At 36.1% G+C, this 23065-nt stretch overlaps 1 protein-coding gene across 1 annotated transcript in view; it reads right to left on the reverse strand.

Annotated features, from left to right (window-relative positions):
- DNAI7 (dynein axonemal intermediate chain 7) overlaps positions 1 to 23065 on the reverse strand; it is a 73450-nt gene that overhangs the window by 34690 nt on the left and 15695 nt on the right. The window contains exons 5-7 of the mRNA XM_040234588.1: positions 20226 to 20372; positions 17682 to 17785; positions 14958 to 15267 (exon numbers count right to left, since the gene is read on the reverse strand). Of these exons, the coding sequence (XP_040090522.1) occupies positions 14958 to 15267; positions 17682 to 17785; positions 20226 to 20372 (561 nt within the window). The remainder of the gene's footprint in view (positions 1 to 14957; positions 15268 to 17681; positions 17786 to 20225; positions 20373 to 23065) is intronic.

The raw sequence follows: 23065 nt of genomic DNA on the forward strand, positions 1-23065 counted from the left end.
GACAGGGCTTCTCCTTCAACACTGGGAGAGATGGCTGTTTTATCTAACCAATACGGAGAGTCAAGGAAAGTGAAGAAACAGAGGAATATATTCCAAACAAAAGAAAAACATAAAACCTCAGAAAAAGACTTTAATGATTTACCTGCCTAAAGACTCAGATGAAAGGTCATAGAGATGCTCACTGAGCCTAGGAGAAGAATAAAGGAACATACTGAGAATTTTAACAAAGATAAAATATAAGAAAGTACCAAATAGAAGCCATGGAGCTGAAGAATACAATAACTGAACTGAAAAAAATACAATAGAGAGATTCAACAGCATACTAGATAAAGCAGGAGAAAAGGATCAGAGAACCCACAGACAGGGCAGTAGAACTCACCCAAGCAAAAAGAAAAAAGAATGAGAAAAAGTAAAGATAGCTTGAGAGACTTATGGAACAACATCAAGCAGAGCAACATTTGCATTATAGGGGTCCCAGATGGACAAGAGAGAGAGAAGGGCCAGAAAACTTATTTGAAGACGTAATGGATGAAAACTTCCCAACCTGGGGGATGAAACAGACATCCAGAACCAGGAAGCCCAAAGAGTTCCAAGAAAAGACAAATTCATAGAAGCTCACACCAAGATATATTATAATTAAAGCACCAAAAGTTAAAGACAGGGAACAATCTTAAAAGCAGCAGGATAAAACAACTTATTACATACAAAAAGTAAAAACCTGAAGTGAAGTCACTCAGTCATGTCTGACTCTTACAAAGGAGGTTCCATAAGACTGTAAGCATAGTTTCCAGCAGAAAATCTGTAGGCCAGAAGAGAGTGGAATAATATATTCAAAGAGCTATTAACAAAAGAAAAAAAAAGTAAGAATACTCTACCCAGCAAAATTTTCATTCAGAATAGATGAAGAGTCTTCCAGACAAGCAAAAACTAAAAAGTTCATTGCCACTAGATCAGCCTTACAAGAAATGTTAAAGGTATTTCTTTAAGCTGAAATGAAAGGGCATTAGTTAGCAACAGGAAAACATGGAAATATAAATCTCATTGGTAAAGAAAAATATATAGTAAAATTTAGAATAATAAAAAAATGGTAGGTTAATCATTTATAAAGCTAGTATGAATGTTAAAAGACAAAGTAGTAAAATAAACATAACTGTAATAATTTAGAGACACACAAGATAAAAATATGTAAATTATGACACCAAAAACATAAAATGTAGCAGTGGGGAGTAAAAATGTGGAACTTCAGAATGCATTCAAATTTAAGTTGTTACCAATTTAAAATACATTGCTATAAATAAAAGTTGCTTTATGTAAGTTTCATGGTAACCATAAAGCAAAAATCTAATTTTGTAAATATACAAAAGATAAAGATAAAAGAATCTAAGCATACCAGTATAGAAAACCATCAAATTACAAAGAAAGAGAAGAAGAAAAGAAGAAAGGAACAGAGGAATTACAAAATAACCAGAAAACAATTACCATGATAGCAATAAGTATATACTTATTAATAATTATCTTAAATGTACATAGGATAAATTTTCCAGTCATCACAAGATGTAGAGTGGATGAATGGATAAAAACACAAGACCCAGCAATGTGCTGCCTATAAGAAACTCACTTTACATATAAAGACATACATTGATTGAAAGTGAAAGGATGAAAAGAGATATTCTATGTTAATAGAAACCAAAAGAAACCTGGGCAGCTATACTTTTATCAGCAAAAATAGGTTTTAAGATGAAGAGTGTAGTAAAAGACAAAGAAGGTCATTACATAATGATAAAGGAGTCAATCTAATAAAATCTAGCATTTGTAAATATTTACAAACCCCAACATAAAAGAACCTTATATATGTATATATATACATATATATATCAAATTAGACATAAAGGGAGAAATAGAAAACAATACAATAATATTAATAGTAAGAGGCTTTAATATCCTGATTTTATCAATGGATAGATCATCCAGACAAAAACCAATAAGGAAACATTGGCCTTAAACAACACATTAGACAAGACAGACTTAACAGACATAAACAGAATATCCCACCCAAAAGGATCAGAATACATGTTCTTAAGTATACAAGGAACATTTTCCAGGATAGATCATTTGTTACATCACAGAATAAATCTTAATAAGTTTTACAAAGACTGAACTCATATCAAGCATCTCTGATGACAATGGTAGGAAACTAGAAATCAATTACAAGAAAAAAACTAGAAAATTCACAAATATGTGTAGATTAAACAACATGCTACTGAACAATCAATGAGTCAAAGAAGAAATTAAAAAAATATCTTGAGACAAATGAAAATGGAAATACAATACACCAAAACTTACGGGATAAGGTGAAAGCAGTTGTAAGACACAATTTCACAGCACTAAATGCCTACATCAAGAAACAAAAAAGATCTCAAGATAAACAACTAACATTAAACCTCAAGAAATTAGAAAAAAAAAAAAAGAAGCTCAAAATTAATAGAAAGAAATAACAAAGATAGGAGCAGAAATAAATGAGACTAAAAGGACAATGAAAAGATCAATAAAACTAAGGTCCCTTTTTTTTGCAAAGATAAACAAAATTGACAAAGCTTTAGGTAGATTTACAAAGAAAAACCCTAAAACTCCCTCCTAACCCTATCTCCTAAACCCTAGCTCATACCTGTACCCTTACCTATACAATAAAACCTAACTTAACCTTAACCAAAAAGCCATAAAATCATATATCATATAATCATATACCTATAGTTATAAACCATAAACATAAACCTAATCATAACCAGAAATTGAAACAAAAACCATAGTACATACTTTGTAATAAGAAACTGAAATCAGAGCCATAAACCATAGTTTATAACCAGAAACCATACCCATAAGCCATCAACCATAGTAATTAACTATAACCACAACTAAAATATAAACCCAAAATGATAAACCATGTACCATAATCATAAACTCTAACCTTAACCTAGCCCCAAGTCAGTTCCCATACCACTCTTCAGCCCTAATCTTAGTCCTCTAAATCACCAACCCCAATCTAATCAAATCATACAAAGACATCACAGAAAGAAAACTATATATTAACATTCGTTCTAAACAAAGATGTAAGAATCCTTCACAAAATAATAGCAATATGAAACCAACAGCATATTGAAAAGATTGTGCATCATAAGCAAGTGCCTCAATACCAGAAACTCCAGGTTGTTAGCATATTCAGCCAAGCAATGTAATAAATTATTGAATGAAATCCAAGCAATGAAATACAAGACAATTATTGCATGATCATATAACTTGATGCAGAAAAAGCTTTAAACAAATACTAGTGTTATTTCATCATATAAGCACTAACAAAAAGTAGGAGGAAAAGGAGATTCATTCAATATGATTTAAAACATTAGGAAAAAACACATAGCAAACATCATGCTCAATGCTGAGGACTGAAAGGTTTACCTCTGAATTCAGTACAAGATTAAGATGCTGACTTTTACCATTGTTACAATATTGTACTGAAAGTTCTACTCAGGGCAATGAAGACAGACATAAAAGGCATCCACATATGAAAGGAGAGGTAAAGCCATATCTATTCACAGACAGTGACAGTATCTTATATATATAACTTCCCAAAGAATCAACAAAAAATTACTTGAGCTAGTCAACTAATTCAGAAAAGTTATAAGACAAAATATCAATATACAAAAAACTATTTGTATATACTAGCAATAAATATTCTCAAAAGGAATTTAAGACAATTCCACTTTAAATAATGTCAACACCAGTAAAATACTTAGGAAAAGATTGAATCAATCAAGGTGCAAGACTTCTACACTGAAAATCACAGATCATGTCTGAAAGAAATGAAAAAAAACCTAAATGATGTGAAGACATCCCATTGTGATGGAAAGACTTAATATTGTTAAGATGGTAATGTTACATAATGCGATCTACAGATTCAATGTGATTCCTATTAAAATTCCCAAAGGCTTTTGGGGAGAAAAACACAAGTTTATCCTAACATTCATATGTAATTTCAAGGGACTCCAAAGAGCAAAAACAATCTTGGAAGTCAAAGTTGGAGGCTCACTCTTCCCAATTTCACCTCTTAGTACAAAGCAACAGTAAATAAAACATTGTGATATTCGCATATAGATATAGATCAATGGAATTGAATGGAGAGCTAAAAATTTTTGTTGTTATTGTCCAGTCGACACATCCATATATAGTCACTGATTTTTAATAAGGGTGGAAAATAATAAATTGGGGAAAGAATGATTTTATCAACAGATGGTGCTAGGCAACTGACTGACTATGCACACAGGGATGAAACTGAACTCTCATACCACATACAAAAATTAACTCAAAATAGATAAAAAGCTTAGTCAGTTCTCCATATATGTGGGTTCTGCATCATAAATTCAACTCACTGTGGATCAAAAATATTCCAAAAAATAATTCTAGAAGGCTCCAAAATGAAAAACTTGAATTTGCCTTGCTGACAACTATTTACATAGCATTTATATTGTATTAGGTATTGCAAGTAATCAAGAGATGATTTAAAGTATAAGGGATTATGTGTATAAGATATATGCAAATATTAAGCTAATTTATATAAGGAACTTGACCATCTGCGAATTTTGGTATCCACAGAGCAGTCCTGGAACCATTCCTCCATGGAATGACTGTATAAATTCAAGAAGAAAAAATAGTGATGAATCTTCATGACCTTGGATTTAGCAATGGTTTCTGTGATTTCACAACAGGGCAAAAACAAATGAAAGAAAAAATAGATAAACTAGATTTCCTCAAAATTAAACACTTTCATGCCTCAAAAGACATTATCCAGAAAGTAGAAAGCCCACAGAATGGAAGAAAATATTTGCACATTACACATTTGATAAGAGTCTGTTATTCAGAATACGTCAAGAACATTTACAACTCATCAACAAAAAGACAAAGAAACTAATTTTTTAAATGGACAAAGGGCCTGCATAGACCCTTCTCCAGATGAGATATACAAATGGTCCACAAGCACATGAAAAGATGTCAAATATTTTGCTAAGCCAAATAGTATAAATGATGTGAGGCCATGCACAGTTTTTAGGGTGGTGGTGATTGTGTGCCTTAGTCACCAACTTGTGTTTGACTCTTAGAATCACACAGACTGTAACCTGCCAGGCTCCTCTGTCCATGGGATTTCCCAGGCAAGAATACTGGAGTGGGTTGCCATTTCCTTCTCCAGGGAATCTTTCCAACCCAGCAATCAAACCCAGGTCTCCTGCACTGCAAGCAGATTCTTCACCGTCTGAGCCATCAGGGACGCCCCTACAAAATGTTAAGGTGTTTGAAAGAGGAGAGCTACAATGACAAGCACCATATAGTTAATGGAGCAGTATCTGATGAGTGATTTTTTTAAGTCTGTTTGGTGCAAACAGATTGAGCTGGTTATATTTATTCCTCATAAGGATAATATAAGGAATGGATCCACTATATATAGTTCAAGGTGTTTAGGATTGTTCTGCTTTGTAGTATACCTTAGCCAGCCAGTTTAAGCAGTACAACCATAAGCACTACAAATCCGTCAATGAGAATTCTACAAGCCCCTCTGGCAGTCACAAGGTGTAACCTGTAGAGGGGCACTTTTACTGTAAAAGCTATTATGCATGCTGATCAGATGAAAATATTGGGTCAAGAGTTAGATATTGTTTGGGCTCAGTATTGCATTATTAAAAAGTTTAGTGAACCTATAGTATTTTAGATATACACTAGAAGTGGAAGAGATCCTACTAAGGTGTTTAAAAAAAGTAAAATTCCTGCATTGAGTTATTTGGTTTCCTCAGTGTGCTTAGTAGCTCAGTCATGTCTGACTCTTTGTGACCCCATGGACTGCAGCCCACCAGGCTCCTCTGTTCATGGGGATTCTCCAGACAAGAATACTGGAGTGGGTTGCCATGCCCTTCTTTAGGGGATCTTCCCAACCCAAGGACTGAACCCAGATCTCGCATTGCAGGAGGGTTTCTTTGCCATCTGAACCACCAGGATAGAAATAGTAATTAATGTTGGAACTAGTGTTGTTTTGAATAAGAATAGAATAGAATCAATAGAAAATAGAAAATAAAATAGAAAAGAATCAACTCCATACCAGTGAAAGTGATAATTAGAAATATCTGTAACATAAATAATGTAGTGATATATAGGGGTAGTGCTTTGAGCTAGTGATTCTTTGGATAGGTGTAATTGCCTGGCTATGGGTATGAGTGGTAAGAGTTATGTTGTTAGAGTTAGTAAAGGTGCTGCTAGAGAGCCAGAGAAGATTAATAAAAAGTTAAGGCTGTTGTCATTAAATTGGTTAAGAAGGACTAAGCTAATAAAACTAGTAAACAGAAAGTGGTAGTATTAATTAAAATTATATTATTTCTTCATATTAGTGGTATTAACAGGTATAATAATGAATTTTTAAATTGGAGGTTGAGATTTTGTATGTAATCAATGTAATAGGTGTTTGATACCATTACTAGCAGGGATAATCCTAGTGCAGCTTCGCATTCTGTAAAAACTGATAAGATGACGGGTATTATGCTAGCTAGAGTTAAATGGGTGTTCAGAATTATTAGAGTTGCCATAATAAATAATGACATTATTCCCTCCAGAAATAGTAGGGAGGATATTACACAGGATCGGTATATTAAGACCCCCTAGCGTCAGTTGCTTCAGTCATGTCCTACTCTTTGCTACCTGCCTGTAGCGCACCAGGCTCCTCTGTCCATAGTATTTCCCAGGCAAGAATACTGGAGTTGCTTGCCATTCCTTTCTCCAGGGTATCTTCCTGACCCAGGGATCAAATCCATGTCTCCTGCTTGGCAGGCAGATTTTTTTACCGTCTGAGCCATCAAGGAAGCCCCCAGGGGAAACTGTAAATACTAGAGTAATATTTATGTAGACTATAGGAACTTGATAATTATGAATTTAATCATAATTTAATGAGTGAAAAAATAAAAACTTGCTTTAATTTAAAGTAATTATCATACTTGGTCCACTCTAACCCCTTTTAAGTCCACCTGTAGGCTAAATTCACTGCTAGTGGTGAAATTAGGATTAGTCCTATGAGTATTGCTATTAGATTATTTGTTTGGGATGCTCAGGGTAGGGGCAGAATTTCTAGGTCATTCAGAGAAGAAACATAATGGTCACTATGAAAAATTTGAAGGAAAAGCTGTAGGCATGCTGATCCTATAATGTCAAATCTGCATTTGTAAGGACTTGATTTTTCCATGTGTTTAGTTGGGGAAATTAGAAAGCAATAAATACAAGAGAGCTTTTCTGGATGATGTCTCTTTGTCACTAATACATTGCTAAAATGTTGGTTAATAAGTCCAAGTATAAAAAGAATGTTGAGTCTAAACAGAAGCGTATGACTAGGCCAGATATTTCAAGAGGGGCTAAGAGAGCTCTTGTAAAAGGCTAGGGGCTGGGGTTTATCATTTGGAATGCATAGGTTTGATGGGTTACCATGTGTCATTGTGTAAGCAGAGGCTTATAAGCAGGGAGCTGACATAAGCTTGAATAATTGTGCTGTGCTGTGTGTGCTCAGGCATGTTTGACTCTTCGTGACCTTCCGGAATGTGGCCCACCAGGATCTTCTGTCCATGGGGTTTTTTGGGCAAGAATACCAGAGTGAGCTGTCTTTTCCCCCTCCAGGGGATCTTCTAAACCCAGGGATCAAACCCTCGCCACCTGTGTCTCCCGCATTGCAGGTGGATTCTTTACCTGCTGAGGCATCGGGGAAGCCAAAACAGCTACTGCAAATTCAAGGATAGTGAGTAGAAAGAGAATAACAAATGCAATGAAGGCTGTGTTAGGAATAATACTTATTAGGGCCAGGGTTGCCCCTCCAATTAAATAAATTAATAGTTTCTGCTGGATCATATGGTAGCAAGTAACTACCATAAGATCCAGCAATTCTATTTCAGGGCATTTATCTGAAGAAAACAAAAGTACTAACTCAAAAAGAGGTATCCACCTCTGTGTACATCGAAGCACTATTCACAACAGCCAAGACACAGAAGCCATGTAACAGTTCATCAGTGGATGAATGGAAAGAAAATGTGATACACAGCGACAACAGAATAATCAGTTCAATTCAGTTCAGTTCAGTCGCTCAGTCATGTCCGACTCTTTGCGACCCCATGAATCGCAGCACGCCAGGCCTCCCTGTCCATCACCATCTCCCGGAGTTCACTCAGACTCACGTCCATTGAGTCAGTGATGCCATCCAGCCATCTCATCCTCTGTCGTCCCCTTCTCCTCCTGCCCCCAATCCCTACCAGCATCAGAGTCTTTTCCAATGAGTCAACTCTTCACATGAGGTGGCCAAAGTACTGGAGTTTCAGCTTTAGCAGCATTCCTTCCAAAGAAATCCCAGGGCTGATCTCCTTCACAATGAACTGGTTGGATCTCCTTGCAGTCCAAGGGACTCTCAAGAGTCTTCTCCAACACCACAGTTCAAAAGCATCAATTCTTCGGTGCTCAGCTTTCTTTTTCACAGTCCAACTCTCACATCCATACACGACCACAGGAAAAACTATAGCCTTGACTAGACCGACCTTTGTTGGAAAAGTCATGTCTCTGCTTTTAAATATGCTATCTAGGTTGGTCATAACTTTTCTTCCAAGGAGTAAGCATCTTTTAATTTCATGGCTGCAGTCACCATCTGCAGTGATTTTGGAGCCCTCCAAAAAATAAAATCTGACACTGTTTCCACTGTTTCCCCATCTATTTCCCATGAAGTGATGGGACTGGATGCCATGATCTTCATTTTCTGAATGTTGAGCTTTAAGCCAACTTTTTCACTCTCCTCTCACTTTCATCAAGAGGCTTTTTAGTTCCTCTTCACTTTCTGCCATAAGGGTGGTGTCATCTGCATATCTGAAGTGATTGATATTTCTCCTGGCAATCTTGATTCCAGCTTGTGCTTCCTCCAGCCCAGCATTTCTCATGATATATTCTGCATAGAAGTTAAATAAGCAGGGTGACAATATACAGCCTTGACATACTCCTTTTCCTATTTGGAACCAGTCTTTTGTTCCATGTCCAGTTCTGACTGTTGCTTCCTGACCTTAATATTCAGCCATAAAAAATGAGGAAACCTTGCCACTGGAGACAACAAGGGAGACTTGAGGGCCTTATGTTAAGTGAAACAAGTCAGACAGAGAAAGACTAATACCATATGATCTCTTTTTTGTGGAATATAAATAAAGAAAGAATTTAAATACAGAGAACAGATTGGTGGTTGCCAGAGGTTGAGGGTGGAGGTGGACAAATAGGTGAAGGTGGCCAAAGGTATGAACCTCCAGTTACAGAGAAATAAATTCTTGACTTGAAATATACAACATGGTGACTGTAGCTAATAAGACTGTATCGTATATTTGAAAGTTTGTAAGAGAAATCTTAAAAGTTCTCAGCACAAGGAAAGAATTGTAGCTATGTATGGGGGTGAATGCTAACTAGACTTGTGGAGATTATTCACAGTACATAGAAATATCAAATCTTTGTGCTGTATACCTGAAACTAATATAATGCCATATGTCAAGTACCTCTCAAGAGTTTTTTAAATTAAAGTATATAAAATCTGTATCATTTTGAATGGCTACTACTTGACTGAATATTTTATAATTAATAATTATAATATTTTATAATTAATCCATTAATTTATAATGGACTCTAATTTCTAATATTAAAAAGCCAGTGCACATTGTAACATTTTTATTTAGTTGTCTTACGATTTCATAATAATAAATCACTAAAAGGTACATTTACATAGTACCAAATTTCCCTGAAGATTGTACAAATTTTCACTTTTAATAATAGTACATGAAAACGACTACAACCTCTCACACTCAGTTTGATATGAAGTGATATAATGTCAGTTCTAATTTGTTTACTTATTTGGTTATCTTTTCATATCTTTATTGACCAGTTGCATTTCTCTTATTGATCTGCTCAAGTCTTTTGCCTAATTTATATTAGGAAATCGTCTTACCAATTTGTACAAGTTCTTTATATTAGGATACTAACCATTTGTTTGATATGTTTAAACATTTTTCCCAGTCCATTGTCTTTCAGCATTGTTTATAGTGAGGTTTATTTGACACAAATGTTCGAACCCATAATCTCCTTTCCTTGCAAGGTTTTGGTTTTGAGGCACTAATAAGGAAGGGAGATCTTAGGACTTGCATGGGGTCCAGTGGTGAAAAATTGTCTACCAATGCAGAGGGCACCAGTTCAATTCCTGGTCTGGGAAGATTTCACGTGTAGCTGAGTAACAAAGCCTGGGTGCCACAAATATTGAGCATGGCCTAGAGACCATGTTCCACAACTAGAGAAGCTGCTGCAGTGAGAAGCCCACCCACCACAACGAAGAATAGTTCCCGTTCATTGCAAGTATAGAAACCTATGCATAGCAATGAAGACCCAGCGCAACCAAAATAAAATAATGACAATTTTTTTTTAAAGATCTTTTTTGTTTTTGTTCAGTTGCTCAGTCATGTCCAGCTCTTTGCGACCCCATGGAATACAGCATGCCAGGCTTCCCTATCCTTCACTATCTCCCGGAGCTTGCTCAAACTCATGTCCATTTAGTTGATGATGCCATCGAACCATCTCATCCTCTGTCATCCCCTTTTCTTCCTGCCTTCAATCTTTCCCAGCATCAGGGTCTTTTCAAATGAGTCAGCTCTTCACATCAGGTGACCAAAGTATCAGAGCTTCATCTTCAGTATCAGTCTTTCCAATGAATATTCAGGACTGATTTCCTGTAGGATTGATTGGTTTGATCTCCTTGCAGTCCAAGGGACTCTCAAGAGTCTTCTCCAACACCACAGTTCTTTTTAGTAAATATGATAAAATAACTTCCCTACATTCTCTTCAAATACTTTTTATTATTTTATGAGTTTTGGTTAGTTTGTTTTTATATTTAAACCTTTGATCTGTTTTTTTTTTTTAGTCTGTAGAGGGAAGTATGGTAGGAAATATATTTTATTTCATATCTTAGCTAGCTGTCTCTGAGACAGTTATTATATTAAACTCAACCTTTCCCTTTTCAAGTTCTATATTTTACATAGATATTGGATCTCCTACTTCTTTCCACCACTTATTTTACTCACTCCTATAAATTCCATCAAGTTATCTTTATCCCCTTCTTTTGAGCTGCTGATTTTTTTTTATAAATCCAGTGATTTTTGACCCTTGCAGGCAACTCACACTTAACAAAAAGTGCTCAACAAATGTATTCTGTTTAGAATTAGTGGCAAGTGGAGGCCCAGCTGATGATTGCTTCCACCTGCTCTCTCCTTTCCTAACCAGCTGAGCAGGGCAAGTGGCTCTGACTTAGGGGATTTTTCACTTTATGCAGGTTACTGCTGCCCCCCTTAACTCCCTTCCAATATCTTCCTTCAGCACAGGAGATGGCTTTTCCCCTGCCTTGGGTACACTTAAGCATGACTATAGGATTTTTCTGCTTCTGTGCAAATCACACATACTTCAGCACTGTTCATATTAACCTTACAGAATGCTGTGGGGCATTTGGAAGAATGATAGAGCTCATGGACATAAACATGAGTATCTACACACACGCCTGTGTGGTGTGATGAGAGGATTGGTTGCCCAAAACAAGGGTGCTCACTATAGAAATGTTAGTGTCAGCTTCTAGGCAATCTTCTCTTTTTTCAACTGCCTGATTACAAAGTTCTGCCAGCCAGGTTCTTCCACCTACCACTCACACAATTCTCAGTCATGCTTCCAGACTGTGGTGAAGTTTCATAAGGTAAAACTAATTGTCTGATCATTACTCTTGGTTCCCTAGACTAATTATTTGAGAAGAACTTCATTCACTATGCCTTAAAATATGCATTACCATCGAGTAGAATGCTTTTCCTTAATGTACTTCTGTGGTATTATCAACAGTAGCATTGGTACATCCCCTGGAGGAGGTCATGGCAACCCATTCCAGTATTCTTGCCTTGAGACTCTCCATGGCCAGAGGAGCCTGGCAGGCCACTGTCATGGGGTCGCAAAGAATTGGACATGACTGAGTGACTAAGCACAGCACAGCACAGCATTGGTATACCTTTAGTCATTTTTATACCTTTAGTCTTATTATAGATTGAAGAGGTTCAGTTCAGTTGCTCAGTCGTGTCCAACTCTTTGCAACCCCATGAACCACAGCATGCCAGGCCTCCCTGTCCATCACCAACTCCTGGAGTTTACCCAAACTCATGTCCATTGAGTTGGTGATGCCATCAAACCATCCTATCCTCTGTCGTCCCCTTTTCCTTCTGCTCTCAATCTTTCCCAGCATCAGGGTCTTTTACAATGAGTCAGCTCTTCGCATGAGGTGGCCAAAATATTGGAGTTTCAGCTTCAACATCAGTCCTTCCAATGAACATCCAGGAATGATCTCCTTTAGGATGGACTGGTTGGATCTCCTTGCAGTCCAAGGGACTCTCAAGAGTCTTCTCCAACACCACAGTTCAAAAGCATCAATTCTTCGGTGCTCAGCTTTCTTTATAGTCCAACTCTCATATCCATACATGACTACTGGAAAAACCACAGCCTTGACTAGACAGACCTTTGATGACAAAGTAATGTCTCTGCTTTTTAATATGCTGTCTAGGTTGGTCATAACTTTCCTTCCAAGGAGTGAGCATCTTTTAATTTCATGGCTGCAAGCACCATCTGCAGTGATTTTTGAGCCTAGAAAAATAAAGTGAGCCACTGTTTCCATTGTTTCCCCATCTATTTGCCATGAAGAGTTTCAATAAAACATTAAAGAATAACAGAAAAAAAAAAAACAGATTTAGTTAAACACATTGGAAAGGGCCTGTTAATGGAGGAAAACTTAGTTTGGTAACGTGGAGCTCAGTGAGTGAGAGTAAAGGAAATGACTTCTTACTCTAATAGATGACAGATTTTGAGAAAAATAGAAAACTACACTATTTGGTATTACAGTGAATTCATGTGCTGATATCTTTAATGTGAAACTATTTTAAGTAGTTTTAGACCTAGAACTATAATAAGTCCTCACTTATATGAGGTGCTTCCACTGAGACATACATGCATAGGAAGAACTGCTAAAGCCATCTAAATTCAAGTAATATTTCAAATTATATCTTTTCTAAATCATTTCACAACTTTAATAATATGCAATTTGGGGGTAAACTGCTGATGAGTTTTTTTATAAAATATGATCAAGGAATTTGAGGAGCAGAAGTTATTCAAAATTCAATTTTTATCAGATCAAGACCAAGCATTTTTAGATAACATCTTTTCATATAAACAAATTTGATACCTTTTTATTTGTTGTTTTCATGAATGTTCAATCACAAATCTTGCAAAATCTTATTTTAAGTGTACAAGTCTCCATTTTGTTTCTTACTGCATACTTAAATAATGTGACATCCAGGGCCCATTTACTCATTCTTTATTTTTCCCCCCTTAGAAATCAGTGCATTACATCCACTCATGTCTTCTTAACTAAAGCAAGTCACATGGTCACGATCACCCCTAATTTTAAGGGGGAGAGGAGTATAATCTTCCTACATGTCCAGGAAAGAGAAGAAAACTGGAAATATTGTTGAACTCTAGTAAAGCTACCAAGCTGAGAGGAAAAATAATTTTTTTTCTTTAATTTTAAAAGCTACCAGATTGCTCAAAAAACATTTCTTTAAGAGTGACATCTTTTAAAGAACAAATCACATATTTCCAACCTCTCTGAAGTATCAGTTATATATAGGTTTCTGGATTCTCCTCCTTTTATGCCTTTTTGATTTTTTCATCATTGTAATCACACTCTGAATACCATTCTTTGTACTGACCATTGTGTCTTATATCCATCTTTTACATTGCTGTAGAATTATTACAGTTTTTGATTCTGGTGTAATCAAATGGCATTTTTCAATTAAATGTGTTCTTAGAATACCTAATAATACTTATTATGATTTCTAATTCATATTCAACTTAACTCTTAACCCTACCTGTGTTTAAAGAAAACAAACCAATAAACCAATAGAATATTTTAAGCACTTACAGGAAAACCTGGTCCTCCCTAAAATAAAATTGTCCATGGCCAAACAGAAAGCTGCTCAGTTCTGAGAAAGTTCTATTAAATGCTAAAGAGACAATTTATTTTACCATAATAGGTAAGTGGCTTGAAAATCCTGGAAACAGAATGAAGAGAGCAGAAATCAATTACCAAAATATGATTATTATAACATATTATTGGGCTTTCCAGGTGGCACTAGTGGTAAGGAATCCACCAGCCAATGCAGGAGACAGAGGAGACTCGGGTTCTATCCGTGGGTCAGGAAGTTCCTCTGGGTAGGAAATGGCTACCCATTCCAGCATTCTTGCCTGGGAAATCCATGGCAGAGAAGACTGGCCAGCTACAGTCCATGGGGCCACAAAGAGTCAGACAGAATGAGTGACTGAGCACATAGCACCTAACGTATTATTATATCTGAAGATGTCAGTTTTTAAAAGAGAAGTACAACGGTTTTAAAAAATTAGTTTTTACTTCATTAAATTATTTCTTATAAAACCAAAACCTGAAGAAGTAACTAATCCTTCAGTTTGTGAAAGTATTTATCACAAGTTCCCTTAAGTGAATTTGAAATATAATAAATACCCACAAATTAAATTGCTTCAAAGCTTTTGCAGAATGAACCTAAAATAAAAATGAGCAATTTATGTGCTCAACTTTAGGATGTGGAAGCAACAAGCTCAACTATAAATAATGACTATGAATACAGAAGGCAAGGGGAAAGAAACCACATTCAAAACGGAGCCATTGGTTAGAAAGTGGCTTTCAGTTTCTAGCTATTTAGGAAACAATCTTGAGAATGCATCAAGAGAATCTAGTAATACCCGTTACATGAAGAAAAAAATGTACATTTAAAGTGTCCTACCATTTGTTCTTCGACATCATCTTGTGCCTCAGCTTTTGTTTCTTCCTCATGAACTGAGTGAGACTCATTTTCTTGTTGTTTATTTTCTTCTTGGAGATCTTTGCTGACTGCTGTTTGCATACTCTTAACTTCTTCTTTGACAAAGTCAGTTATTATGGAAATGTGTTCTTGTGATGGTGTTAGAAGAGGGCTCAGGGGTGTGACATGGTCGTAGTGAGTGTGCAGGAGGCGTAGAGCAATGTCAGATGTTGCTAATATCCTTGGGATTTCAAATCCAGTTTGTGTCTCAGAGAATCTGATACTTCTGTGCCTGTTAATCAATTTAACAAAAAAGATGAGGCTCTATGAAGTTCTATGTCCGCTGTGAATTTATACCTAAGCATCATTTCCTCTTTAATTTCACCAGAGTTTGGAGTACTTGTGGATACCCTTAACTTGCTTTCTTTGCAAGCATTTAGACCAGGTTGCTGCTGTTACTGTCTCAAAACTGTCTCTTGGGATCCATGGCTCCATACTCTTCTCCATCTCTGGGAGTTCCTTCTCTGGTTCCTTTGTACAGCCGCCTTCCTAACCATGACTGAGTGACTGAACTGATCTGAACCTCCTAACCATCCCTTAAATGCTGATGTCACTCAGCTTTCCAGCCTGAGTCCTCCTTTTATCTCCTTCTACATATTCTCCCTGGATATTATTTCTATGACTTCAATGAGCTTTATGTTTCCTAGAGGAAGAATCACCCCTGAATGAACTATAAAAGGTTAAAAAAACTCCCTTACATATGTGTGCGCATATGTAATAAAGTTCATAAGAGTTGATACCTAAAAAGTTAAGAACTACTGATCTGTATGCTAATAACTTCCCCAAACATGTCTCCAAAACTTGGGCTTCCCTAGTGTCTCAGTGGTAAAGAATCTCTCTGCCAGTGTAGGACATGCAGGTTTGATCCCTGAGTCAAGAAGATCCCCTGGAGAAGGAAATGGAAACTCGTTTCAGTCATCTTGCCTGGGAAATCCCATGGACAGAGGAGCCTGGCAGGCTACAATCCATGGGGTCACAAAAGAGTTGGACACAACTTAGCGACTAAACAACAACAGTGCTAATAATGCCTCCAAATATGTTTCCAACTCACATTTCTCTCAATGCCTTCAGACAGTTACACTTTGATGTCTCATAGTCTCATAGGTAACTTCAAATTCAACAAGTCCCACACTGAACTCACCATCCCAACCACCCTCTTCATCACCATCAAAGTAAAACAAAAGTTGTTCTGCCACCACTGTTCCTTATCTTAGTAAAAGAATACCATCTAATTCTCTTTCTAAACCTGGGTAGTTAATACAAAGCTGTTCGTTTTACTTTTATTCTTTTAAAGTTATACAGATTATTTTCCGCCAGAGGGTGGTCCACTGGTTAGGACGCCATGTTTTCACTGCCATGGGTGTGGGTTCAGTTCCTGGTTGGGGAAATAAGATTCTGCAAGCTGTACAGTGTGACCAAAAATAAATGAATAAAAAATTTAATTAAAATTTAAACCACAGAGTATTTTGTAGCAAATAGAACTTGGAAAATATTTTGTTCCTTCCTTTTACTAAATATCAAAAATAAAGTCCAATTTTTCCCATTGTTGTTATGACTAGTCTTTTTAGAGCTGGGACTAGAAATCTAGACCTCCTAACTTTTTTATTCTGATAATTTTTCTCTAAAACTCACTGTGCCATATTAACTCAACTATTTTGAAACATTTGAGTAAAACAGCAGCCAAGTGATTATGAATTTGTCATTAGCTCTATTATTCCTCAGAATGATATTACTTTGTTAAAAATATCATTTAAATATCTAAAAAGTAATAAATATGAAATTATTTTTGAAAGTATTATTTTTAAAAATTAAATATATATTTTTAAATTTTTACAATGTTGTGTTGGCTTCTGCCATATAACAACACAAATCAGCCATAATTATGCATACATACCCGCTTCCCTTGTGGCTCAGCTGGTAAAGAATCTGCCTGTAATGCGGGAGACCTGGATTTGATCCCTGGGTAAGGAAGATTCCCCTGGAGAAGGGAAAGGCTGCCCACTCCAGTATTCTGGCCTGGAGAATTCCATGCACTTTATACTCCATGGGGTCACAAAGAGTCAGACAAAACTGAGTGACTTTCTCTTTCACTCTCCCTCCCTAGCCTCTCTCCCCTTTCTCTATCCCATCCCTCTAGGTCATCACAGAGCACCAGACTGGGCTCCCTGTTGCTACACAGCAACTTCTCACCAGCTATCCATCTAATACCTGATAGTGTATATATGTTGATGCTACTTTCACAGTTCACACAAAATAAATTTTTTAAAAGCTTCAGACTGTCCCATAGGAAGCACCTGTCACTTCTACTTTTTGGTGGGGAGAGAGGCTGAGTGAGTGAAAAAAAGAGGAAGACCCCGATATCTAGTCAGTGTATATTTATACTAGACATCCTGTTATGTATGACCTTTACATGTATTAACATTTAATCTTCAGCCCAACCCTATTAAGTGATAAAAATAATTTCACTGAGACCTTACAAGGCTAAGTAACTGGCCTAAGATAAACAACAGGTCTCAGAATTAAACCCTAACTGGCTGAGTTCCTAAGATGGGTTTTTATAAGTATGCCATGCTGTAATGCAACAGGCATCTGCTTGGTCATGTGACTCTAATGTCTTCAGACCTATAGCATCACCCATGGCAATACCTTGGATTCTTTTTGAGGTTTGCCCATATATAGAGAGTAACATTTTCATCTTGAATGACTTTTTCCATATTTCCACTGTCCAGATCTGCTAAAGTACTAGCTTGCTGTAAGAAAAAAAGAAAACATCATTAAGATTAGAGGCCTCATAAATTATACAGTTTAGGTAAGTTATTTCATCAGTTAGCTGTTGGATTCCCTTTAATACTTAAAAAAGTAATTTTGGTAAAAATAAGGTTCAATAAAAATAACAAAGAATTGTTCTAAATAATTCTCTAAATGATACAAATGTATTACTCACTTAAATGTGTTCCCCCTTTTCTACTCAGTTTCTCTTAAGGTGTCTAAGGATGGTAGTTGCTCCTATATTTCCAGGTAGCTCTTGTAGATTGCTTTTAGATTACCCTTTTCAATTTTAACATTATCGTGACTTCTCATTTTAACTATATATCCTAATCTTAACTTCATCCTTACCCTATGCTACTGCAAAAGTTAGCCTATTCCTGAACACACCAAGTTTACAAAACAAAAATCCCCATGAGTTCTGTATTTTACTAATCTAATACTCGATAATCAACATACCATTTAAGGATATTCTTTAGAATTCTTTAATAAAGACTAAAATAGATTCATGTCTCTTGCTTAAGATTAGTTCTTTAAAAGGACTTAAATAAGTCAATATGTATTCAGCTCCTATAATGTAAAAACTTAAAAGTACTGGGAATTGAATTTATTGCTATTTGTTTTAAAAGTAATTGTTCTGACATCCCTGGTAGTGGTTAGGATCACTGAAGAGGGGTACAGGTTCAGTCCCTGGTGGGAAAACTAAGATCCCACAAGTCACTCAGTGTGGCATAAATAACAAAACTGTTGTAGAACTGTTCCACATTGTGTGAATTTATCCAGCTGTTCCCTCACAGTTTTACTTACTCCTCTATCTCCTTTATTTTTTGTACACTGGAAGTTAGGTCAAGGTAGGTTTCATCAGATTAGATGAATGATTTTCTGCAAGAAGGCACCTTATGGGAAGTTGTGTTCTTTACATCGCATCCTATCAGGAGGCATACGATGTCCTACTGTTAACAATGTGGACTTGATCACTGAGTTCAGGTGGTGACCACCCATATCTTCCCATTGCAAAGTACATTTATTCTAGTCAGTAAGTAATCTGTGGTCAAATACTTTGGCATTATGAGAATGACATGCTCCTAAACTTTTCACCTAATTACTGAGGTAGCGGTTAATTATCTTTATCAGTTATTACACTGGAGACTGAAAAGTGGTGATTATCTTACTGACCATTCCTTCCACCTTCATCAGATGGTATTCTATAAAGAATTGTTCTCTCTACCCCACCTCACTTTCCCTCTTCCTTTCTGGGGTGTCCCTGTAGACTCATGAATTTTTATTTTAATCAATGTGCTTTAATAAACTATAGTCATTGTTCTTTCCAATATCCAATATTCAAATTATCTCCAGCTTGACCACTGGAGCTTATTTAAGCTAGTCTTGTCCCTTTACCTATGACTCCATTAGTCTTTGAGCATTTACTTGCTTTCTAGCACAAGATAATGCAAAAACCCATCTTGCAATAACAATCTCATCTTTCAAATTCCCTGCCCCAAGCTTGAATCAGCTATTTACCCCAATTAGAACTTATTCCTTTTCACGGAATAAAGAGAAATCTGGTTCATACTGATATTTCCATTACAAATTTAACATTACAGTGTTTTTTCTAATCTTCTCTTCTATATAACATATCCTTTTTTCTCTTAAAATAAAAATCTTGATCAGTAATAATTATAACACATTTCCTTACTGGCTTTTTCTTGCAATATAAATAAGATAGTTGCAAAATTTTAATATGAATATTACAGCTAAGAATAACTCAACAATAATAAGCCTTCTTTGCAGTTCTTTTTGTAATTAGAACACATTTTACCACGTCTATAAAGGTTACTGTGTTCTAGACCAGAAGGAAAAAAAAACCAAGATACAAAATAGCCAAAAGCAAGGTATGATCTTATACTGTTTCCTGATTTAAAAAAACAAAGCCAAACAAAAACTATAGGAGATGTTCATGGAATATTAGGGAAAATTTAAATATGGACTGGATATTAGAATATATTATGGAATTATTATTAACTTTCATAGATATAATAATAATGGCTCTATAATTAGTTGAACATTACCATTCGTGCTAAGATATTTGGGAAAAATAGAGTGACTACCAATAATTGTAATCTTGTGTAAACTGATTCATCTAGAGTGAATATCTAACATACAAGGTTTTGTGAATTTATTTCCATAATAGTCCTAGTAAACTTTAGCAAGTATAAGAGAAAATATCTAGAATTTAGCTATATTGATAATGTTTTATTTCCTAAAAAATAAAATATTCAGTTGATAAATACATTGTGCATTAAATTATTCTGACTTTTCCTTAACCTTTTAAATCTTAAAAAAAATGATATTGGATTTTAAAAGTTATATAAAATCATAACACAAAAGATATTAATAACATATAAAGCAAAACATCACACTTACTCTGAGAAGTATTTCTGTGGCTCTGTTAAACTTAAGATGAAGGAGCTCCTGCAGTTCTAGAATTGATCCTTGGTATTGGATTATATTTTTCCCTTGCAAATCATATGGTGGAGTTTCCAATAAAATTAACTTCAATTTCTCAATTAACTATAAAGTTAAAGTAAAAATACAAAGCAAAAATTTACCATAAAAGTAATCTTCTGATAAACAAAGGAAAAAGTGATATATGGGATGTTTTACCATTTTTGAGTTGAGGAACATATCACCAGTAAAACATATAAAAATAGTTTCCTATATTTATTCTGTTAGAAAAGGTCATGGGGAAATAAAATATTTCCTCCCAAAACTCCACTATAAGAATCCTCAACTATGTGTAACAAGCAGTCCTCAGCAAGCTGATAGAGGAGGCTCATTACCCAAGACTGTGGAACAATAGAGACAATAAGAATATGGTAACAATGAGAAGAGTGAGCAGAAATGGAAGAGGAGAATCACTAATATCTACTGAATACTTACTATGTGCCAAGACCTGTGTTCCAAATGCTTTATATGTTTTAATCCATTTAATTTTCATCATAAGTCTATGGGTAGATACTGTTTATTGTGCCTATTTTGTAGATGAGGAAACTGAAGCAACCTAGTTGCACCAGTGAGGAGCTTAGAAGATGCCACTCCATTCTATCAAGTGAAAGGCTGAAGAGACTCAAAAAACCAACAGCTTCTTTATGGATCACAAAGCAGGAGGAGGGGTAAAGGAAGCATTTTGAAATACACAAGAGCACTCTGTTCTTAACAAGGCTTGATCTCAAGGAAAATTAAGAGCAAGTTTGACCTGCTGGAATTTTTTTTCAATTAATTTAATTGGAAGTTAATTACTTTACAATATTGTGGTGGTTTTTGCCATACATTGACATGAGTCAGCCAGGGATGTACATGTGTCCCACCATCCTGAAATCCCCTCTCATCTCCCTCCCCACCCCATCCCTCTGGGTTGTCCCAGAGCACCAGCTTTGGGTGCCTGCTTCATGCATTGAATTTACACTGGTCATCTATTTTATATATGGTAATATACATGTTTCAATGCTATTCTCATATTATCCCACTCTTGCCTTCTCCCACATAGTTCAAGAGTCTGTTCTTTACTTCTGTATCTCTTTTGCTGTCTTGCATATAGGGTCATTGTTACCGTCTTTCTAAATTCCACATACATGCATTAATATACTGTATTGGTATTTCTCTTTCTGGCTTACTTTACTCTGTATAATAGGCTCCAGTTTTGGAACTGACTCAAACGTGTTCTTTTTTATAGCTGAGTAATATTCCATTGGAATGAAAAGGTAGGAAGTCAAGAAACACCTGGAATAACAGGCAAATTTGGCCTTGGAATACAGAATGAAGCAGGACAAAGACTAAGAGTTTTGCCAAGAAAATGCACTGGTCATAGCAAACACCCTCTTCCAACAACACAAGAGAAGACTCTACACATGGACATCACCAGATGGTCAACACCGAAATCAGACTGATTATACTGATTATATTCTTTGCAGCCAAAGATGGAGAGGCTCTATACAGTCAGCAAAAACAAGACCAGGAGCTGACCGTGGCTCAGATTATGAACTCCTTATTACCAAATTCAGACTTAAATTGAAGAAAGTAGGGAAAACCACTAGACCATTCAGGTATGACCTAAATCAAATCCCTTGTGATTATACAGTGGAAGTGAGAAATAGATTTAAGGGACTAGATCTGATAGATAGAGTGCCTGATGAACTATAGACAGAGGTTCGTGACATTGTACAGAGGACAGGGATCAAGACCATCCCCATGGAAAAGAAATGCAAAAAAGGCAAAATGGGTGTCTGAAGAGGCCTTACAAACAGCTGTGAAAAGAAGAGAAGCGAAAAGCAAAGGAGAAAAGGAAAGATATAAGCACCTAAATGCAGAGTTCCAAAGAATAGCAAGAAGAGATAAGAAAGCCTTCCTCTGCGATCAGTGCAACAAAATAGAGGAAAACAACAGAATGGGAAAGACTAGAGATCTCTTCAAGAAAATTAGAGATACAAGGGAACATTTCATGCAAAGATGGGATTGATAAAGGACAGAAATGGTATGGACCTAACAGAAGCAGAAGATATTAAGAAGAGGTGGCAAGAATACACAGAAGAACTGTACAAAAAAGATCTTCAAGACCAAGGTAATCACGATGGTGTGATCACTCACCCAGAGCCAGACATCCTGGAATGTGAAGTCAAGTGGGCCTTAGAAAGCATCACTAAGAACAAAGCTAGTGGAGGTGAAGGAATTCCAGTGGAGCTATTTCAAATCCTGAAAGATGATGCTGTGAAAGTGCTGCACTCAAAATGCCAGCAAATTTGGAAAACTCAGCAGTGGCCACAGAACTGGAAAAGGTAAGTTTTCATTCCAATCCCAAAGAAAGGCAATGCCAAAGAATGCTCAAACTACTGCACAATTGCACTCATCTCACACGCTAGTAAAGTAATGCTCAAAATTCTCCAAGCCAGGCTTCAGTAATACGTGAAGCATGAACTTCCAGATGTCCAAGCTGGTTTTAGAAAAGGCAGAGGAACCAGAGATCAAATTGCCAACATCCTCTGGATTATGGAAAAAGCAAGAGAGTTCCAGAAAACCATATATTTCTGCTTTATTCACTATGCCAAAGCCTTTGACTGTATGGATCACAATAAACTGTGGAAAATCCTGAAAGAGATGGGAATACCAGACCATCTGACCTGCCTCTTGAGAAACCTATATGCAGGTCAGGAAGCAACAGTTAGAACTGGACATGGAACAACAGACTGGTTCCAAATAGGAAAAGGAGT

This window comes from Oryx dammah, unplaced genomic scaffold (assembly GCF_014754425.2).
Source record: "Oryx dammah isolate SB20612 unplaced genomic scaffold, SCBI_Odam_1.1 HiC_scaffold_29, whole genome shotgun sequence".
Lineage (NCBI taxonomy): Eukaryota > Metazoa > Chordata > Mammalia > Artiodactyla > Bovidae > Oryx > Oryx dammah.